Source organism: Astatotilapia calliptera, chromosome 11 (genome assembly GCF_900246225.1).
Source record: "Astatotilapia calliptera chromosome 11, fAstCal1.2, whole genome shotgun sequence".
Classification (NCBI taxonomy): Eukaryota; Metazoa; Chordata; class Actinopteri; order Cichliformes; family Cichlidae; genus Astatotilapia; species Astatotilapia calliptera.
The window spans coordinates 36,027,004-36,048,699 of NC_039312.1; the positions used below are offsets into that span (position 1 = coordinate 36,027,004).

Genomic DNA, 21,696 nt, shown 5'->3' on the forward strand with positions numbered 1-21,696 from the left:
AAAGTCGAAAAAAAAGGGTGCCCTGAGCAGGATTTGAACCTGGCCCTTCTGGTCTCAAGGCAGCTACTGATCTCACTGCTCCAATGTCACTCTCACAAAGAAGAGGTGGAGAGACTGACAATTTTGCTGAAATGAGCAGAAGTTGCTGAGAATTGTGCTGATAAGAGGTGAAAAGGCTAAAAAGTTTACAGAAAAGAGGTGAATCAGCAGAATTTCTGCTGAAAAGAGTTCAATTAGCAGAATTTCTGCTGAAAAGAGGTTTTTGCTGAAAAGAGCTGAAAAGCTGGTATTTGTGCTGAAAAGAGTTCAATGAGCAGAATTCTGCTGAAAAGAGGTTTTTGCTGAAAAAAGCTGAAAAAGCTTGGATTTGTACTGAAAAGTGGTGAAAAAACTGAAAATTCTGCTGAAAAGGGGTGAAAAAGATGAAATTTGTGTTGAAGAGAGTTAAAAAAAAAGTTTTACTGATAACTGAAATAAATTTTGCCATAAGCGGGATTTGAACCCCGGCCTCCCAGTCTGAGAACGGATTTTTATCTCACTGAGCTAAAACACAGGTCAACCCGGCAAGGAAAATCAGTGAGGCCACTGATAATATGGCAGAAATGGGCAAAAAATATTGCAAAAAAAAATTCAATATCTCAAAAAGTATAGAAGTTATGAGCACCAAAAGATATAGCCGTCATTAGCAGAAATAGCAGAATTTTTTTAAAGTTTGAACGGTATAAATAGCACAAAAACTGTGGGAGTAGTTGCGACTCAAAAAACGTACGGAAGCGACAGGAATAATAACTAGAAAAATTTGCATTTCCTGCGAAAATGCTGTGTGGATGCCTTAAGGGCTGAAGATATTTGCTGAAAAAAGCTGAAAAAGTTGAAAAAAAAAAAAGCAAAAAAATGTTGCCCTGAGCAGGATTCGAACCTGGCCCTTCTGGTACGCAAGGCAGGTTCTCATCTCCCTGCGCCAAACTCTTTCTCACAAAGAAGAGGTGGAGAGACTGACAATTGTGCTGAAATTGTAAATGGTAAATGGCCTGTATTTATATAGCGCTTTACTAGTCCCTAAGGACCCCAAAGCGCTTTACATATCCAGTCATCCACCCATTCACACACACATTCACACACTGGTGATGGCAAATGAGCAGAAGAGGCTGAGAATTGTGCTGATAAGAGGTGAAAAGGCTAAACATTTGGCAGAAAAGAGGTGAATCAGAAGAATTTCTTCTGAAAAGAGGTAAAGAAGCAAAAAGATGAGCTGAAAAGAGGTGTAGAAGCAGAAGTGTTTGCTGAAGATGGCTGAATTGAATGACATAATAATATTAGTGTAATAACATTATAATAACAGCTGATGACATAATAATAATGATGATGATGATGATATACTAATGTTCGTTAGTAATGAGTAATTTTATAATGATGGCTAGCTTTCAGTTAATCTCCTCCCCCCGAGTCTGTATTTTATTTACCTTCCACATCGACACCATGACAGAAATGAATCACAAACCATCCTTGAATAAAGCTTTATTGATCGTGACGATGATGATTGAACACAAGGTTCATTGCCTCTGAGGGAAACGTGTGAATGTAGCTTAAGATCAAAGCACAGATTTAATGTTAGACATCTGAGACGTGTAAGACAAACCCAACAGCCAATCAGAACAAGCCTGAGTGCGCTCATCTGAGTATTGTTCAGACTTGCAGAGTTACACCCACTGCGCATCAGGAAGACATCTGCGCCACCTGCTTTACTTTGGGGGTGGGACTAATGTTCAGAGAGAAAATGTGTTTTGTAAATAAATTCATGAGTTAAACGGGAACACGCTGCTGCTGGACACATACGTGACACACCGAATGTACAGCGTGCTGCTGCTGGGGTCATCGTGTGTGCGTTTCTCAGAGGGGTCAGAGGTCATAGGGGCGGGGCTGTTCTTGCTACCACCATAGCTCGTCACCCCCGCTGCTTCTAGTGCTCGCCCTCTCCCGCCCGTGCAGCCTCATCATCTCCAGCACACTCCGGGCATAGGCGTCCCTCAGGTTCACGCCCGGCCCCGCCTCCCCCACCGAGCCACGGGCCAGCCGCTTCAGCATCTCGCCGTGTCGTATCGCCGCCTCCTTCACCTTCAGGGTGAAGTAGCAGGCAGAGAAGCGGTCGTTGATGATGGCGATGGGGAGCGCCAGGATTAGGATCCCAGACAGGATGCAGAGGAAGGCGAGCACCTTACCCACCGCCGTGTCGGGCCGCACGTCCCCGTAGCCCACCGTGGTCATAGACGTGGTCGCCCACCACCAGGCGGTGGGAACGCTGGTGAAGGTGGTGGCAGGAAGGTCGTGCTCCAGGGCGAAGACTGCGGTCGCGAAGATGGAGATGCCCACACCGAGGAAGAGGAGCAGAAGGCCGACCTCCTCGTAGCACTGCGCGATGGTCATACCGAGAGACTTCAAACCTGGAAGGAAGAGAGACGGAGGTCACAGACGGCGTTTATACACCTCTTACTATTATTGATCCTGTTTTCTCACGACTTCCTCCCCCTAACCCAACAGCTCCCTTCCTGAGCTTGGTTCTGCTGCACGTTTCTTCCTGTTCCAAGCGAGTTTTTCCTTCCCGCTGTCGCCAAAGTCTGATTCTCTGGATTATTGCAGGGCCTACCTCACAATATAAAGATCCTCAAGGCAAGTTGTTATGGTTCTTTGAATATATATGTAATGTGACAATTCATCCATCCATTCGCTCCCGCTTATCCTTTTCAGGGTCGCGGGGGGTGCTGGAGCCTATCCCAGCTGTCATAGGGTGAGAGGCGGGGTACACCCTGGACAGGTCGCCAGTCTGTCACAGTGACAGACAACCATTCACTCCCACATTCACACCTATGGGCAATTTAGATTTTTCAATTCACCTGTCCCCACAAAGAGCATGTCTTTGGACTGTGGGACAAAACTGGAGAACCCGGGGAGAACCCACGCAAACACGGGAAGAATGTGCAAACTCCTCCTATATATATATATGTATGTATATATACATATATATATATATATAGGTATAAAAAAAAACACCCAGCACGCCCCTGCGGGCGGTTTATCCTTCAAGCTCGGGTCCTCTACCAGAGGCCTGGGAGCTTGAGGGTCCTGCGCAGTATCTTAGCTGTTCCCAGGACTGCGCTCTTCTGGACAGAGATCTCCGATGTTGTTCCCGGGATCTGCTGGAGCCACTCGCCTAGCTTGGGAGTCACCGCACCTAGTGCTCCGATTACCACGGGGACCACCGTTACCTTCACCCTCCACATCCTCTCGAGCTCTTCTCTGAGCCCTTGGTATTTCTCCAGCTTCTCGTGTTCCTTCTTCCTGATATTGCTGTCATTTGGAACCGCTACATCGATCGCTACGGCCGTCTTCTTCTGTTTGTCTACCACCACTATGTCCGGTTGGTTAGCCACCACCATTTTGTCCGTCTGTATCTGGAAGTCCCACAGGATCTTAGCTCGGTCATTCTCCACCACCCTTGGGGGCATCTCCCATTTTGACCTCGGGACTTCCAGGTTATACTCGGCACAGATGTTCCTGTACACTATGCCGGCCACTTGGTTATGGCGTTCCATGTATGCCTTGCCTGCTAGCATCTTGCACCCTGCTGTTATGTGCTGGATTGTCTCTGGGGCATCTTTACACAGCCTGCACCTGGGGTCTTGCCTGGTGTGATAGACCCCAGCCTCTATGGATCTTGTGCTCAGAGCTTGTTCTTGTGCTGCCATGATTAGTGCCTCTGTGCTGTCTTTCAGTCCAGCTTTGTCCAGCCACTGGTAGGATTTCTGGATATCAGCCACCTCCTCTATCTGCCGGTGGTACATACCGTGCAGGGGCCTGTCCTTCCATGGTGGTTCCTCGTCTCCCTCCTCTTTCTTGGGTTTCTGCTGCCTGAGGTATTCACTGAGCACTCGGGTCAGTTGGGGCCATCTTCCCAATGTATTCTTGGATGTTCGTTCGTTCGTGTATATATATATATATATATATATATATATATATATATATATATATATATATATATATATATATCCATCCATCCATCTTCATCCGCTTATCCGAGGTCGGGTCGCGGGGGTAGCAGCCTAAGCAAAGAGGTCCAGACCTCCCTCTCCCCAGCCACCTCCTCCAGCTTGTCCGGGGGAATACCAAGGCGTTCCCAGGCCAGCCGAGAGATATAATCTCTCCAGCGTGTCCTGGGTCTGCCCCGGGGCCTCCTCCCGGTGGGACATGCCTGGAACACCTCGCCCAGGAGGCGCCCAGGGGGCATCCTTGCCAGATGCCCGAACCACCTCAGCTGGCTCCTTTCGATGTGGAACAGCAGCTGCTCTACTCTAAGCCCCTCCCGGATGGCCGAACTTCTCACCCTATCTCTAAGGGAGAGGCCAGCCACCCTTCGGAGGAAGCTCATTTCCGCCGCTTGTATCCGCGATCTCGTTCTTTCGGTCACTACCCACAGCTCGTGGCCATAGGTGAGGGTAGGGACGTAGATCGACCGGTAAATTGAGAGCTTCGCTTTTACACTCAGCTCCCTCTTCACCACGACTGACCGGTGCAGCGTCCGCATTACTGCAGCCGCAGCCCCAATCCGTCTGTCGATCTCCAGCTCCCTTCTCCCATCACTCGCGAACAAGACCCCGAGATACTTGAACTCCTCCACTTGGGGCAGGAACTCATCCCCGACCCGGAGTGGGCACTCCACCCTTTTCCGGCTGAGAACCATGGCCTCAGATTTGGAGGTGCTGATCCTCATTCCCGCTGCGTTACACTCGGCTGCGAACCGCTCCAGTGCGAGCTGGAGGCCCTCACCCGATGAAGCCAACAGAACCACATCATCCGCAAAAATCAGAGATGAGATTCTGAGGCCACCAAAGCGAAAGCCCTCCGCCACTTGGCTGCGCCTAGAAATCCTGTCCATAAAAATTATGAACAGAACCGGAGACAAAGGGCAGCCCTGGCGGAGCCCATCACCCACCGGGAACGAGTCCGACTTATTGCCGGCAATGCGAACCAAGCTCTTGCAACGGTTGTATAGGGATTGAATGGCCCGTAGCAATGGGCCAGACACCCCATACTCGCGCAACACCTCCCACAGGACGCCCCGAGGGACACGGTCGAATGCCTTCTCCAGGTCCACAAAACACATGTAGACTGGTTGGGCAAACTCCCATGCACCCTCAAGTATCCTCGAGAGGACAAAGAGCTGGTCCAGTGTTCCGCGACCAGGACGAAAACCGCATTGTTCCTCCTGTATCCGAGGTTCGACTAGCGGACGAACCCTCCTCTCCAGCACCCTGGCATAGACTTTCCCGGGGAGGCTGAGGAGTGTGATCCCCCTGTAGTTGGAACACACCCTCCGGTCCCCCTTCTTGAAGATGGGGACCACCACCCCGGTCTGCCAGTCCACAGGTACTGCCCCTGATCTCCACGCAACATTGCAGAGACGTGTCAACCAAGACAGCCCTACAACGTCCAGAGCCTTCAGGAACTCGGGGCGGACCTCATCGACACCAGGGGCTCTGCCACCAAGGAGTTGTTTAACTGCCTCAGTGACCTCGCCCCCGGAAATTGGTGGGTCACACCCCTCATCCCCAGACTCTGCTTCCTCCCCGGAAGACGTGTCAGTGGGATTAAGGAGGTCCTCGAAGTATTCCTTCCACCGCCCGACAATTTTCTCAGTCGACGTCAACAGCGCTCCGCCAGCACTATACACAGTGCAGGTAGAGCACCGCTTTCCCCTCCTGAGACGCCTGACATTTTGCCAGAATCTCTTCGAGGCAGTCCGAAAGTCTTTTTCCATGGCCTCTCCGAACTCCTCCCACACCCGAGTTTTTGCTTCAGCCACTGCCCGAGCCGCATTCCGCTTGGCCTGTCGATACCTGTCGGCTGCCTCCGGAGTCCCACAGGCTAACCAAGCCCGATAGGCCTCCTTCTTCAGCCTGGTGGCTCCCTTCACCTCTGGTGTCCACCATTTGGTTCGGGGATTACCACCACGGCAGGCACCAACCACCTTGCGGCCGCAGCTCAATGCAGCAGCTTCGGCAATGGAGACGCTGAACATGGTCCATTCGGACTCAATGTCCCCAGTCTCCCTCGGAATGCTGTTGAAGCTCTGCCGGAGGTGTGCGTTGAAGATCTCGCGGACTGGGGCCTCTGCTAGACGTTCCCAGCACACCCTCACTACGCGTTTAGGTGCACCAGGTCTGTCCAGCGTCCTCCCCCGCCACCTGATCCAACTCACCACCAGGTGGTGATCAGTTGACAGCTCAGCCCCTCTCTTTACCCGAGTGTCCAGAACATATGGTCGCAGGTCTGGTGATACGATTACAAAATCGATCATCGACCTACGGCCTAGAGCATCCTGGTGCCACGTGCACTTATGGACACTCTTATGTTCGAACAGGGTGTTCGTTATGGCCAAACTGTGATTAGCACAGAAGTCCAATAACAAAGCACCGCTCGGGTTCAGATCAGGGAGGCCGTTCCTCCCAATCACGCCCCTCCAGGTCTCGCTGTCGTTACCCACGTGAGCATTGAAGTCTCCCAGCAGGACAACAGAGTCTCCAGGTGGAGCACCTTCCAGCACCCCCCCCAGGGACTCTAAGAAGGCTGGGTACTCCGAACTGCCACTCGGCGCATAAGCGCAGATGACAGTCAGGACCCGTTCCCCGACCCTAAGGCGCAGGGAACAAACCCTCTCGTCCACCGGGAAAAACCCCAACGTACCGGCAGCAAGCCGAGGGGATATAAGAATACCCACCCCAGCCCGCCGCCTCTCACCAGGGGCAACTCCAGACTGAGACAGAGTCCAGCCCCTCTCCAGGAGACTGGTTCCAGAGCCCAGACAATGCGTAGAGGTGAGCCCAACTATATCTAGCCGGTACCTCTCAACCTCACGCACCAACTCAGGCTCCTTCCCCACCAGAGAGGTGACATTCCATGTCCCTATATATATATATATATATATATATATATATATATATATATATATATATGTATATATATATATATATATATATATATATATATATATATATATATATATATATATATGTATGGTAAAAAAAAAATATATATATGTATGTATATATATTTTTACCATATATATGTATATATACACATATATGGTAAAAATATATATATATATATAAAAAGCTTTCTGGAATGTTCATTTCACAACGTCAGGGTTTGGAGATCCTGGTGATATTGTTGGATCTTCAGTCCTGATCTTTAGTTCCCTCGGTGGTTCCCGATCGTTTTTAGGTCACAGGAGATGAAGCCTCTTCAGGACTCTGGCGTGTGATGTGCTCAGTGAGTGTGTTTGTGCAGCAGACCGTTAGTCACCCTCAGCTGTTATACCTGCAGATTACACTTGTAACCTATTTTTCTCTCAGTTTTACAGCCCGACTTCAGTCTTTGCCTTTTCTCTGTATTATTTATTTCAATAGTTTAAGATGATTAAAGTTCCTCCCTCTGCCTTTTCCTTTTATTATTCATGAGCTGAGTCCAGGGATGATCAGCCTTCCCCAAATCACTCAGATCAAAGCGCTCGTACGTCAGCCTGACACACTCGGGCTCACGTAATCATACTTCCTCGCTCATTCGCCAGGATGAGAATCTATATATATTCTGGTCTTTGTTGTCCTCGGAGAACCTCCCGGCTGTAATCTCACAGCAGCGGCTTCGCTCTGACAGGATTTCCATTTCTTCTTCTCCCCCCGGATCTTTGCATCATGTCTTAAATCCGTCACATGCAGCGCTCTAATAAAACTGCCATTTCAGGCGAGTCTGATCTCACACCTACTTTTACAGGAACTGATTTCACACTCCAACCCTCTGCACATCCTCCTTCACTACATCCATGAACCTCCACCTGCCTGCAGCTCAGACCATCTCAGCCTCTCTGACTCTGAGCCGTCCCTCACGTCCAGCCTGCTCACTGAACACCTGAACACCTTCAGCTCGGCTCCACCCATCACAGCAGGTCTCACCTCCATCCTTTGACCTTCCCTTTTCACGGTGTCCTTCTGTCACACTTGCCTCCACCCGCTCCACCTGCCTGCACTCTCTTCGTCACCTCTCTGTAGACGGTTGAGCCCAGGTATTTAAACTCATCCTCTGCTCCAGCATGTTCACCTGCCTCTCTCTCATTCGCACACATGGATTGTTTCATCTTCTACAACTTTCATTCCTTTTCTCTCCAGGCTCACCTCCACCTCTGCAGAGCAGACCTCCACCTGCTCTAAGCTCTCACTGGAGATCATAAAGACTCCTGCCTGACATCATCTGCAAACAGGAAGGGCCTCAGAGCAGATCCCTGATGTACTCCCACCTCCACCTTTATCCCAGCTGTCACTCATACGCACCCTCACCACTGTCTCATAAACAGTGCAAATGAAGGCTTTCAGGTGCTGATGTGGTATTTTGTGCTAAAACCTAAAGATAACTAGTGCTGCTGCGATGCACATGCAGAGCAGGAAAGCCTTTAAAGTAACTCATTAACAATTATCATTGACCGGCTGGAATACATCCAACACGTTTCATTTCTCCTTTGTTAAGATATTTGAGTTTAAAGAAAAGACAGAGCAGCTGGAAATGTGATAAGAGTCAGTGAGACTGATCCTTTCTTAGAGTATTTGAATCTGAAAGGTGTCTGAAGAAAACCCAGCAATCATATGACCCCGATTGAGCAGCACTTTGGCGACAGTGGGAAGGAAAAACTCCCTTTTAACAGGAAGAAACCTCCAGCAGAACCAGGCTCAGGGAGGGGCGGGGCCATCTGCTGTGATTGGTTGGGGTGAGAGAAGGAAGACAGGATAAAGACATGCTGTGGAAGAGAGACAGAGGTTAATAACAGGTATGAGGAGTTTTTACCTGTCAAGTGCCGGCCCAGCTTCAGCATGCGGAGCGACCTCAGGAGGCGGAGCACCTGCACCACACGGCCCATGTTCTCCAGCTCAGTGGATCCTCCGTGGAGGTTCTCCACCGCCAGTGTCACGTAGAACGGGAGGATGGCGAGCAGATCGATCACGTTGGGAATGCTCCGACTGAATCGGCACTTGTCCCTAACGCAGAGGAACCGAAGCACCAGCTCGATCGTGAACCACACGACACACACGTATTCCAGGGCGTCGAAGAGCAGCGGAGCGCCGATGCCGAGGCCGCCCACTCCAAAGTCCTCACCTAAGTCCAGCGAGATGAGCACCATGTTGATGACCGACAACACCACGAAGAACATCGAGAGCGAGCCAAAGGTCCGAGCAGCGCGCGATGACTCGGGTTTCTCAAGGACGTCCCAGAGGCGGCGGCGAGTGCCTGGGCAAGCGACGCCCGCAAAGTCCTCATCCCCATCGTCGGCATCGAGCTCCCGTTGTACCTCGAGGCTTTCCTTCTGCTCCTTGCGGCGGTAGTAGCGCTCACGGCAGCAGGGGTTGATGCAGAGCTCGTCGATGCCCCAGTACTCGATCTCCTGCAGGAAGGAGATCTCACACAGCTCCTCCATGACGTGCAGGTGACCCGTCTGGTAGTAGTTCATCACGTACCTGTGGACAAACACAAAGACACAGGTGAGCTCAGTCTGCACGACTCTGACTGAAGAAACAGTCCAAACAAACATCCAGAGTCTGGATCAGAGCAGTTCAGGGTGACGGTCCGAGCAGAGACCTGCCAGGCTTCAGTGCTGTTCTCCTGCATCCTTCTAAAGTCCAGCAGGGGGCGACTCCTCTGAAGCCTGATTGGACAGAAGTCTACGAGGAGGTGATCCCCCTGCTTAGCCGATCTCTGGGCTCAGTGACGTCCGTCCTTGTGGCTTGAAAGAGCCTTGGCGTCCTTCATCTGAGATAAACCAAAGTCCTCTAATCGTCACCTGTTCATGGAGCCAAAATAAAATTTATAAGGTGAACACGACCGCCGCCATGTCTCTTATGTTAGTGAAATCTCACCATATTGGCGTGATGAACGAAAGGTGGATTAAACTAAAAACCAGGACAGAGTCATGTGGTAGCGACCGCAGAAGTAGACAGGAAGTCCCGCTAAAGGGACTTCAGTCAGACTGAGACCAGAAACCCATCAGGACGGAAGGACTGAGCTCAGAGATCAGCTGAGCAGGAGGAACACCTCGTCAGAGACTTCTGTCCAATCAGAGGAGTCGCCCCCTGCTGGATATCACAGTATATGTTCATAAACCTTCAAATTTATTTGGTTTAAATTAGAGATGGACTGATCCGATATTACCTATCAGTATCGGTCCGATACTGACCTAAATTACTGGATCGGATAACGGAGAGAAATAAAAAATGTAATTCGATCCATTAAATATCAGAAAAGCACCTCACAAAACTTGCAATACAGCGTAACTCAGCTCATAACCGTAGCACGTGGGAGCAGTGTGGTCACGTGATCGAGCGGCTTTGTGTATTTGTAGCCTCGCTACCAAACCAGCATTTCATCCCCGAGAGAAGTAAGTTCATCTCTGAATGTTTGTAAAGCATTCCAGCGTTAAGCTTAACAACTGATATATGGAGCGACTGCCTCCCCCTCCCTCTCCTGTTGCTGCTTCAATCATGATCAATGATCAGCTGATCGTCTCTTGTTTGTTTTTGGCCCACTTTGCACCAGAAAGAGGAAACCAGCGGCTGAACAACAGCAGCACGTTTAAGCTTGATCAGCTGTTGTTAGAATGTATTTAATATTACTTTCTACACCAGGATCTTTTTCTACGTAGCTGACGCTGGTAACTGTGCAGGGGCGGATCTAGCAAAGTTTAGCCAGGGGGGCCGATAGGGCATGAACAGGGAAAAGGGGGCACAAAGACATACTTTTCTTTCTTATTCTCATTTAAAATGTCGGCTTTTAATAAATAATTATCTGACACCCAAAGTTTTAATTTGATGTAAAATGTATAGAAGTCCATTACTGTATATAGTAACTATTAAGTCTAATATATATACCCTAGTAAGCTATAGTACTTTTTCCTTTGGGAAGGTACCATCTGTGCAGTCTGCAATTTTGTTGAAGAAAGATGTTGAATCTATTTAATATTTCTTGAAAAAGAATTGATTTCTGTGCATTTTTTTCCACCCTGCATCAAATTAAAGTTGATTACATCGATTAAGCATCATGAGGTGGAGGGTGGGAGGTTCCCTATTTTTTTTTTTTTTGCTGGGAGTTTGCAGCCCTATTAGTTAGGTTGCTTAATATTTCTGCTAAGTACTCTTTAAAATACCAGAACAGGGAGGATGGAGCAGGTTTAAGTTTATTAGATTGATCAGTTTTGCTGAACTGTGAAATATTTTGGGTGCAGTGTATTTTTTGCATACAGTATAACAGAATGGCTTTAGTGTTTTGTTTATTTAAACTTGAGTATGAACTTATACAAAATGCAGTAAGATATTAAAAAAACAGTTTTATTGATTAAAAACACTATATCGGATTCATATCGGTATCAGCCGATATCCAGATTTATGATATCGGTATCGGACATAAAAAAGTGGTATCGTGCCATCTCTACTTTAAATCAGATGTCATGAAACAAGAAGAAGAAAAGACAGAAGGAAACTTTATTTTCCCGTGTTCAGAGCCCGTCACCGTCTGAGCGCGCCCGATCAAGGCACGATGCTTGCCGTCAGCGTGCCGGACGTGACCCTGCTATTTTACTGCAGAAAACTGAGCCGACTGAGCATGCTCACTCTTCACTTCTTCACCCTTACTAATCTGAACAGAGGTCACCTGAACATAGACCGCCAGGTGTGAAGTGAAGCTTCCTCTGAGCGATGGCAAAGATAAAAGGGAAGAAATGCGATCGAATTTTAAATCAGATGTCATAAAAATATAAAAACAGACAACAACACCTAAAAATCTGCCTGTGTGTTGATGGTGTTGTCATGGTAATCTGAAATCCCGGCCACATGATGAAAACAAAAACGCTGAACTCAAACCAACTCTGGAAGCTAAAAAACCCTCAAATAATTTATTTAAATAAAAACTAATAAAAAATAGAAACCTATAAAGTCTGCAGCTCTGAGTGCTCTTACATTTAGTTTTTAATTTTACGAGTCATCAGCGCCGTGTCTACAGCAGCTACAGGCAGGCCAGCACAAGCACATTAACTTTAAACTTTAACTTTAAACTCGTTGTCTCTGCAAGGAGAAAGAGCGCCACCTACTGGAAAGCCTGGGAGTTCCTGTCAAAGAAGAATTCGTTCTCCAGGAAGTCGGCATCGTCGCAGAGCTCCAGCGCCGAGTCTCGGCTGCAGCAGGCCAGTTTCCCCAGCCGGGTCTCCGGGTAGGACGCCAGCAGATCCTGCGACAGCATGTAGCGACTCCCGCCAACGTTGATGATGAAGAAGTTGAGTGTGTCGCTGACGCAGGACGCCGTCCGCTCGCTGAGGAAAACGCTTGACTCCAAAGAGACCAGGGAGGCGGTGTCGCCACACACCTCCGACCCCAGACCAGCCATCGAACTGGAGAAGACGCTCATGGTGGAGGAGGAGCTGGAGGAGCACAGGGGTGAGAAGACAGCATTTGGTCAACAGGGGGCACACTGACATGCATACAGCGGCCTGGTTGTTGTTTACACTTAAATCCTCAACAACACTGCTGACTGGTGGAATCGGCTCCTGTCAGGAAGCATTGACGTGTTTATGAGTAGAAACTGCTGAATAAACATGAGCGACTTTAATCCTGCTGCTGGAGCATCGAGAGAGGATGTGATTGTTAAAGAAAGCAGCGAGTCAGTCCCCAAAAACCTTTCTCTGTACCCGTAAACACCCGATTACTCTTTTGTTACTAAGAACGGAGAGCAGGAGCTGGAAGAAAGGAACGAGACGTGTCGCTGTATGCAGATGAGACTCTGTTATGTGTTGAGGGGAGGATGCTAAGTACGTGCGCCGGCAGCATGGACGAATCAGAGAGAAGAGAATCAGGCTGAAAGCATGAAGCAGATCTGCGCTGTATGGAAATATCGCAGCGAGCAGTCCTAAGTAATCTGATGAATCTCTTCCTGTCACCATTCATTCCTTTTTCTGTGGTGTCTCTGTCCAAATTTGTCATTCTTACTCTGAATGTTCCACGAGGAGAGAGCGAGGTGCTGTCCACCACCTGAAAGCGCTGCTGGGTGTGGTTGGCTCAGACGTGTGAATCACTAATGAAGCGTCCCAGTGGACTCTCTGATGTGTGGACGTAAACTCACTTCCTGTTTGACAGTATTGGCTGTGAAGCCTGAGAACAGCAGGGGGTCGAGTGTCAAAAATGACCCCACAGGTTGTTTTTCTTCGAAATCTTTAAAATGCAAAGTTGTAATATATTCATATTCCAGGTATTCCTCATAAAATATGTGTGTAACATGAGGCCATTTGCATTTTTTTTCATTAATTTATAAAAAATGCAGTTTTTGTATCACTACCCCACTCTTCCACAAGTGGGGTCAGAAATGACCCCAAGCAGTTCCTCTGGAATCTTCTATGAAACTTTCATTCCTAGCATCTCTGACTGACCCACTTACACTTCTGATGGATCAAGAATTAATTTTTACACAGTAAAATACATGATTTATAGTCAGGGCTGCACATAAGTGGTCTGCAGGTGCACATTCGCTGTCAAAATAAAAGTATTCAGAGAATACGCGCTTCTTTTGCGGTGGAGGAACACCAAAGTAATTGCTTACGGAGCTTGCTTCTTCGACATCTTTAAGAGTTCTGAACAAATGTCTGTCCTCCTCCAGAACATCTAATGTACGCAAACGAGCATCCCAACTTCTTATCTGGTGCGTGTCTTTTATTTTGACAGCGAATGTGCACCTGTGGACCATTTATGTGCAGCCCTGTTTATAGTTTCCTGTGCATTTCAAACATTGTCCTTTCTGATGTTTTTTTTTAATATCTAAAGTAACACGGCCGCTATGAGGCCAGCTAGGATCCCTGTGGCCCTACAAATGATCCAGGACGGATGGGATGAAGAGCCCGTCAGAGGCATTGACTCAGAATCTGACATCTAAGATATAGAGGACCCAGAGTATTGTCCCCCCCCCCCCTTCCCCACTGAACAAGCCAGTCAGACACAGAATGAGCCCCTCTTACTGCTCTAGCCACAATATTCTGAATTAGTCAGCCAGGGCTTGCACCTGGGTCTACTACTGTCTCCCCAGTAAATGCATGGAAGATGTTCATGTCTGATAATATAATAGAAGAGGTGCTGACATGCACAAACATGGAGGCACGAAGAGTCGCCACAGACAGGGGAAAAGAGTGGAAAAATGTAATCAAACATAAGCTCCTGGCCTTCATTTGATTGACCATCCTTGCAGGAAGTGAGACGAACTGGGATGTACCAGTCGGTGTGCTTTTTGGGAGTCCTCTGCATAACCCATTGTACAAGGCCACTATGTCAATTCAAAGATTTAAAGATATTCGCCCGTCTTGCACTTTGATGACAAGAGGACCAGAGCCTACCGACTGAAAACAAACCACGTGGCAGCTTTCAGCTACATATGGGGCCTGTTCCTGGTCAACTGCAGGCAGAAATTCATCCTCAGTGACTGTGTTACACTGGATGAACAACTTGTGCCTTTCAGAGGGAAGACCGAGCTCCTGCAGTATATGCAGAGCAAGCATACAAAAGTGATACAAGTGATACAAAAACTGCAATTTCTTAAAATTAATGAAAAAATAAATAAAAATGCAAAGTGCCTCATGTCACAAACATGTTTTATGAGGAACACCTCAAATATGAAAATATTACAACTCTTTGTTTTAAAGATTTGGAAGAATAACAACTGCGTTTATAGCAAAATGCATTGTTTCTATTTGGGGTCATTTTTGACCCCACTCGTGGAAGAGTGTAGGTACTGGTAGGATGTCTGTGAAGGTTCTCAGTCATCCAGGTCATCGTGGTCAAAGGAGCTTGGAAAGAAAAGCGTCTGGACTTCTTTAAGTTGCTTGAAGACGTTTCACCTCTCATCCGAGAAGCTTCTTCAGTTCTAAGGTCAAATGGTGGAGAGTCCCAGATATAAACCTAGTGGGAGTGACCCCCCCACAGAGGTAGAGTACTGGTAGGTTGTGCATCCAAGGGTTAAAACAGGACATATTAGCTGCATTTAACCTTCAGTTGCTCTTTATATAGTTGGTAGGAGTCAGAACATGTTTCTTTTTAGCTGAAAAACAGGTAACCTGCAGTGTTGGAAACATGTTTTCTTACAATGTTTGCTGCCCTACAATCCGACCTGCTCTGTAGTAAAATCAGCGACATTTGACCGTCCTGTTGCTCCCATTGAAATGTATACAGCCTGTTTAAAACCTAAAACTTAAAATTGTCTGCAGCCTGCTGTTGTTACCACTGTCCTGTTTGAAATGGATACTAACTGACTGGATGCCCATTAACCTTATAACTCCTGTTGTGTGTGTGTGTGTGTGTGTGTGTGTGTGTGTGTGTGTGTGTGTGTGTGTGTGTGTGTGTGTGTGTGTGTGTGTGTGTGTGTGTGTGTTTTGGGGCCACCCTGGGGCGCACACATGTCAGTGCGCCCCAGGGTGGCTGTGGCTACAATGTAGCTTGCCAGCATCAGTGTATGAATGTGTGGATGACTACTAAAGCGCTATACAAATACAGGCCATTTACCATTGTTTTTGTGCAGACAGCCAGGTTCATAATGGATATAAGGAAGTTTTTTTTCAAAAAAAAGAGCCACATTCAGGTAAAAGTGTAAAATCAAATGATCCCTCAATCAAGAATAATGTTGGATCTGTTTCAATATTTATATCTTTTATTAGATGTTCGTGTGGTTTGGTTATTTTCCTTTTGGTTGAAACTAAACTGAGAGAGGAGTATTTTTAGTATTTTTTCATATTAATGTAATTTTTCATCTAGTTGAATCTATTTGTGTTCGATTGTCAGTCCAAAGAGGGAACGTGAGGAGAAAGTACGAGGTCAGGAAGAACCAGGTAAGCAAACAGACAGGGAGCAGTGACAGGCAGAAACTGTGAAACTGACAAAGAGAAAAACCTGATTTTACTCACAGTCTGGAAGTTGTGTCCTCCCTGTATTAAAGCTACTAAACAGAATCTGCTAAACAAACTGGGCTGAAACACTTTGAGCCTCTTTAACAACATCCCAACATAACATTATCATTGATCGGGGAGATTAAAATTAATGATATATTTGTATGTGGTTCAGCCACAGCTCTGCTAAAACCTCAGCCAGTAACAGGTCGGCCAACGTTTGGACCGTCCAGTTGTCTGCATGACTGCTGCAGTACGTGCATCACATGTGCTCACTATCAGAAAGAGCCAAACAGCCCTGGTGGAGGGAGGAGCTGTAAAGAGAAGCAGATGCTCTGTTTCTAAAAATGTTTTAAGCTTGTTTCAAAGATTCTGTACAGCAGCTTTAAATGTTTTCCAAAAGCACACACACACTTATCAGTGTTTCTCACACTTGTTACAGTGTGGACCACCTGATAAAAGGTCAAGCTGTCCCAAGCACCACCATGAAAGCATGAAAGTCATAAATCTTACAACACAAAATTAGTCTTATTAAATTAGTAAAATTAGTATCTGCAGTAAAGATTTTTTCATACATTGTATACATTCTACCACAGGCAAAGTTGCCTCTATTTTTATAGTTTTTATTAATATTTTGTAATAATTTATTCTGTTTTGGGAGCGTTTTTTATGTATCTGTATTATATTATACACACACTTTAAAAGTGAATCTCTGTCCAAAAAACGCAGTCAGTTTACTTCTTACTCACTGTGAGCATCGTTCATTATTCTCCCAGTAATTAAGGTTAGCATATATATTTTTCTATTCCAATCCATTCTTCTTTAGCAGCATTTAAATAACCTTTATCAGATTTGATGGTTTTGTTACAGACTTTTCAAAAAAGTGTTTTGCTTTTCTTTCACAGATGTGGATTAAATTGTGTTCAAATGTACAAAACAGTGATGTCATGTTTTGTGACGAGGACCCAGGCACAGAGGGACTTGATGAATTTAAGAATCTTATGATTTATCTTGCCTGGCTGGGCAGCCCTCACCCCCAAAGCTCTAATGCTTGAATCGCCCCTGACCTGTTTACAGGAAGACGATGACGGTGATGATGAAGATGATCAAACCAGCAGCAGAACATGAAACATTTCCCTCCGTGACTTAGAGGAGAACACAAACACACCTCAGTTTACACCCCCCACCCCCACCCCCCAGGTTAAAGTGACAGTTTGGGTCTTTTATTAAAAGCTTAAAATCTTCGTTTAAGCAAAGAGTCGATGACTCCGTTTGGAGAGAGTCTTTGCATCAGCTGCAGATTACAGACGTGTCCTAAAACACATGCACAGAAATGACAGGTCACAGTTTTCAGACCACCTGAGAGCTGCTTCAGTGAAAACACCTCAGCTGACGGACTCACCTGCTCCAAATGAAGAGGCGATAGCTCCACGTCCTCACATGCTGACAGCAGAGAGAAAGTCCAGCTGGTGTCAGAGACGAGGAGGTGTTCAGAGAGGAGGTCTGTAGCAGGAGGACCTGGCGCTCCCTCCAGCTCTCTGCTCTCTCTGATTCGCGGTGTGCTTTTAAAACTGAGGCTGTAGGTATGGAGGCCGCTTAGTGACACACTGCAGTATGAGGTGGCAAACAAGCAGCACCCCGAGAGCAGCGGTGCAGACGTGTGAGCGTGCATGAAGATGAATAAAGCAAGTACTGATATTCCAGTCATGACTGATATCACATCTTCAGCATCAGTGTTAAAGTGATGTTGGTCATCACAGCTGTGAGTATCAGGACTGAGTATCATGGCTGAGTATCAGGACTGAGTATCAGGACTGAGTATCATGGCTGAGTATCATGGCTGAGTATCAGGACTGAGTATCAGGACTGAGTATCATGGCTGAGTATCATGGCTGAGTATCAGGACTGAGTATCATGGCTGAGTATCATGGCTGAGTATCATGGCTGAGTATCATGGCTGAGTATCAGGACTGAGTATCATGGCTGAGTATCATGGCTGAGTATCATGGCTGAGTATCAGGACTGAGTATCATGGCTGAGTATCAGGACTGAGTATCATGGCTGAGTATCAGGACTGAGTATCAGGACTGAGTATCGTGGCTGAGTATCATGGCTGAGTATCAGGACTGAGTATCATGGCTGAGTATCAGGACTGAGTATCATGGTTGAATATCAGGACTGAGTATCATGGCTGAATATCATGGCTGAGTATCAGGACTGAGTATCATGGCTGAGTATCAGGACTGAGTATCATGGCTGAGTATCAGGACTGAGTATCAGGACTGAGTATCGTGGCTGAGTATCATGGCTGAGTATCAGGACTGAGTATCAGGACTGAGTATCATGGCTTACTATCAGGACTGAGTATCAGGACTGAGTATCAGGACTGAGTATCGTGGCTGAGTATCATGGCTGAGTATCGTGGCTGAGTATCAGGACTGAGTATCAGGACTGAGTATCATGGCTGAGTATCAGGACTGAGTATCATGGCTGAGTATCAGGACTGAGTATCGTGGCTGAGTATCAGGACTGAGTATCAGGATTGAGTATCATGGCTGAGTATCATGGCTGAGTATCATGGCTGAGTATCAGGACTGAGTATCATGGCTGAGTATCGTGGCTGAGTATCAGGACTGAGTATCAGGACTGAGTATCATGGAAACATGAAGAAAACAAATGATCTGTGCAGATTACAGCTGTTGTTTCAGGACAAACTGTGAGGTCGTACTTCAGGATGGTTAAAGGAAGAACGTGATTTGTGTTTCAGCTCAAAGACGCAGGATGGTGATCAGCGTGAGAACGCTGCACAGACACTGCAGAAGCTGCTCACACAGGAAATCGTGGAACAGTGGATTTGAACAGCTGTGAGGTCATCGAGGGCCTGGAGCAGTAAGAGGGTGTTGTATCGCAGGACGGCTGATCGGTTTGTTGCACTGACTCATTATTATGTTTTTCTTAATTTGGCCCTGAAACTCTTTGTTGTTTATAGACTAGATTCGCGCATTCAGCTCATATATTCAGTGTTAAAATAATTATTATAGGTAAAAACAGTCTACCTCGAACACGAAGCATAAAGAATGTGTACTCACCGTTTCAGGTGTAAAACACTCGGCTGGGCTCACACGCGTTTGCTGGCTTTATAAGTCAAAGTGGCATTTACATAAAGTTTTATTTCTTAATCATTCTCGGTGTGCTTCACTCTGACACCACGAGGCTTCCGTCAGTAACAAATCTGCCTGCAGTGTAATCTGATTACTTCATTCCCTGCAGGCAGAATTCATGTTTTTTACAGTTTTGCTTTGAATTCTGATTGGACAGTTGACTCTGCCCACTGTGTGGGGTGAAGAGGAAAAGGCGGAGCAGCAACCACCCTGTTCCCGTCCACAGAGATGAAGACAAACATCCAAAGTGTGAAACTTGATAATAACGAGAGCGAGCTGGTGTGCAGCCATACGCGGCATTAATCACCCTCCATACAGGACGCCCCTCTCTCTGAGATGCTGCTGCTGTTGCTAGGCAACAGTGCGACTGAGCCCGAGAATAAAAATGTGCTCCACTTTTGTGAGCCTCACAGACGCTGCTGCCACAGCGCCACCATGTGTCCGGCCTGGAAATGACCTGCATAGCAAATTCAAAAGTGTTAAATATGTTGGTGTTCGTACTTTAATTTGACAGTTACAGTCTTTAGACGTAAGTCTGAGGTGTAAAATAATACTGTTAAAATCGAGTGTTTCTATATCAAATCTGGAGGCGTTACAATGGAAGCGTGAACTCTTGACCTCTGAACTCTGAACTCCTAAAGGGGCTATGACACTAATAGTAAATGCACAGACTCCGGCCCCAGCACGAAAGTGAAGCCGTTTCAGAACATTTTGCTCTACAGATTTCTGAGTTGTCTGCCATGCTTGGTAAGTCATTTTTTTCTGAGATTGTTTTAATTATTATTACTTTCTTTTACTTTTGTGACTTTTTTTGAGTTGAGACAAAGCGGCGTGAAAGGCATTAGCCTCGCTGCTCGGTGAAATCTGTTGTTTGCAGCCAAACACTATAGCCTTGGAAAACAGCTTGTATATGAATATTCAGTCAGGTTTTGGCTCAATTACACCTAAAACAATGTTTAGATTGTTGACATAATGATGCTACGTGAAGCCTGAAAACCACCAAACCGACGTAGCAAACAGCAGAAGCGCTGACTGTGGGTCGACATCCCTGCAGAGTTTTGTGCACACGGTTTAGGTCAAAATGAAACAGACTGTTTTAAATGTAGTTCGGCATTAACTGTTGTCTGTGTTCTTCGGTTGTTTGAGAGAGCACCATGTTAACAAACCTGTTCTGATATTGGCTTTAAATATGGGCAATGGATTCGTATCTGGAACTGTCTTTTGGGAAAATACAAACCACGTGTTACTCAGAAATTATTCTTTTTTTTTTTTTGTACTGTGCTGCAATTAATTAGTACACAATTAACTTTTATTGACTCTGCACACAGGATATGCTTGGGAAGGTGGGATATGGGGGGAGTTGGAGCTCCACAAAGTGATGAAGGGAGGACGTTCATATTGTACTGAAGAAAAGAGTAATGAGCGTGCTGTTTGCACTGCCAGCTCACATATGTCCCTTTGATAAACAATATTCTAATGAAAGTCAGAGCATGTACACTGGTGCACAGTTCAAAACAAAGGTTATTCAGAAAAACATGGCCTCTTTTTAATAAACGTTTGTTTCCAAAGGAATTTGTAAAATTTCAGAAGTTTTACAATGAATTGGAAGATAACTCCGATGTAGTTAAAATAAAACACTCTGTGAGAGTTAATATATAAACTCTTAACACCTAGTTAGCATTAACAAGTGTTAAATGATCAACTCCAGACAGATTTGGGATTTAACACTAAATCAGAGTTAAAAACTCTCCAAAAAAGAGTTAAATTAACGCTCATGGTGTGGACCCATATAGACGCTTTAATGTTGAAATCAAATCTGTCAGTGTTAACTTGGGCATGCTGGGTTTGCTGTGTGCTGATGGTTTCATGTCATGAAGCTGCAGACTGAGCGTGCTCACAGTCACGGTTTTAATTTGAAACTCTTCGCATACATTTCCTGTCAGGACTGACAGACGGTGGCGCTGCAGAGCCCTCGTCTTTCTGGGCCATAAAAAGTTCCAGTTCGTAATTTGTGCTGCTGTGAGGAAAAGGAGGGAGGGGAAATGATTAAAGGCACTTTTTATTTTCAGACGTGTTGTTGTTTTTAAATGATTCAGATTCATTCTTGGACTCGTTTACAGCAGCTTTGTGTCGGCCTGAGAGGTTCCTGTTTTGGGGTCCTGATCTCTGTTTTTAGGTTCTGGTTCCTCTTTTGGGTTCTGGTTCTTTTTACTCTTATAGCCTGTCAAGTCTTTCCCTCCTCTGTAAGGTGGCCCCGCCCAATCTGTCCTCACCTGCTGTGATAGTGCTCACCTGTGCTCTGTCGTTCGTGTGTTTAAATCGTATTAAATTAATCCAATTTGATTAATTTTTATTGCTTAAAATGATCAGACTGTGTGACGTCGGCAGTGTCAAAGCTGCTGCGATGGTTCACATCATGTGATGTGATTCACGGCGTCCTGCAGTCAACGGTTCGACCCTCCAACCTGCCGGGGATCGAACAGTACAGGGAAGCGGGGCAGCTGTGACAGATGTGGAGCTACCAGCTGAAACTAT

General features: G+C 46.4%; 1 protein-coding gene across 1 annotated transcript; it reads right to left on the reverse strand.

Annotated features, from left to right (window-relative positions):
• Nucleotides 1-1,348: 1,348 nt before the first annotated feature.
• Nucleotides 1,349-17,657, reverse strand: kcnv1 (potassium voltage-gated channel modifier subfamily V member 1). The gene is made up of 4 exons (XM_026185940.1): nucleotides 17,403-17,657; nucleotides 12,176-12,502; nucleotides 8,887-9,554; nucleotides 1,349-2,441 (listed from the first exon to the last, which is right to left on the reverse strand). Exons 2-4 carry the CDS (start codon nucleotides 12,487-12,489, stop codon nucleotides 1,930-1,932), a joined length of 1,494 nt encoding a protein of 497 aa, XP_026041725.1. The 5' UTR covers nucleotides 12,490-12,502; nucleotides 17,403-17,657; the 3' UTR covers nucleotides 1,349-1,929.
• Nucleotides 17,658-21,696: the final 4,039 nt, after the last annotated feature.

Bases quoted from the DNA above. Each gene is read 5' to 3' on its own strand.
- kcnv1 (XM_026185940.1), bottom strand. From the start codon at position 12,489: ATGAGCGTCTTCTCCAGTTCGATGGCTGGTCTGGGGTCGGAGGTGTGT. The intron at 9,555-12,175 runs GTAGGTGGCGCT...GTTTGTCCACAG, and splicing joins AGGAACTCCCAGGCTTTCCA to GTACGTGATGAACTACTACC. The intron at 2,442-8,886 runs GTAAAAACTCCT...TCTTCCTTCCAG, and splicing joins GCTGGGCCGGCACTTGACAG to GTTTGAAGTCTCTCGGTATG.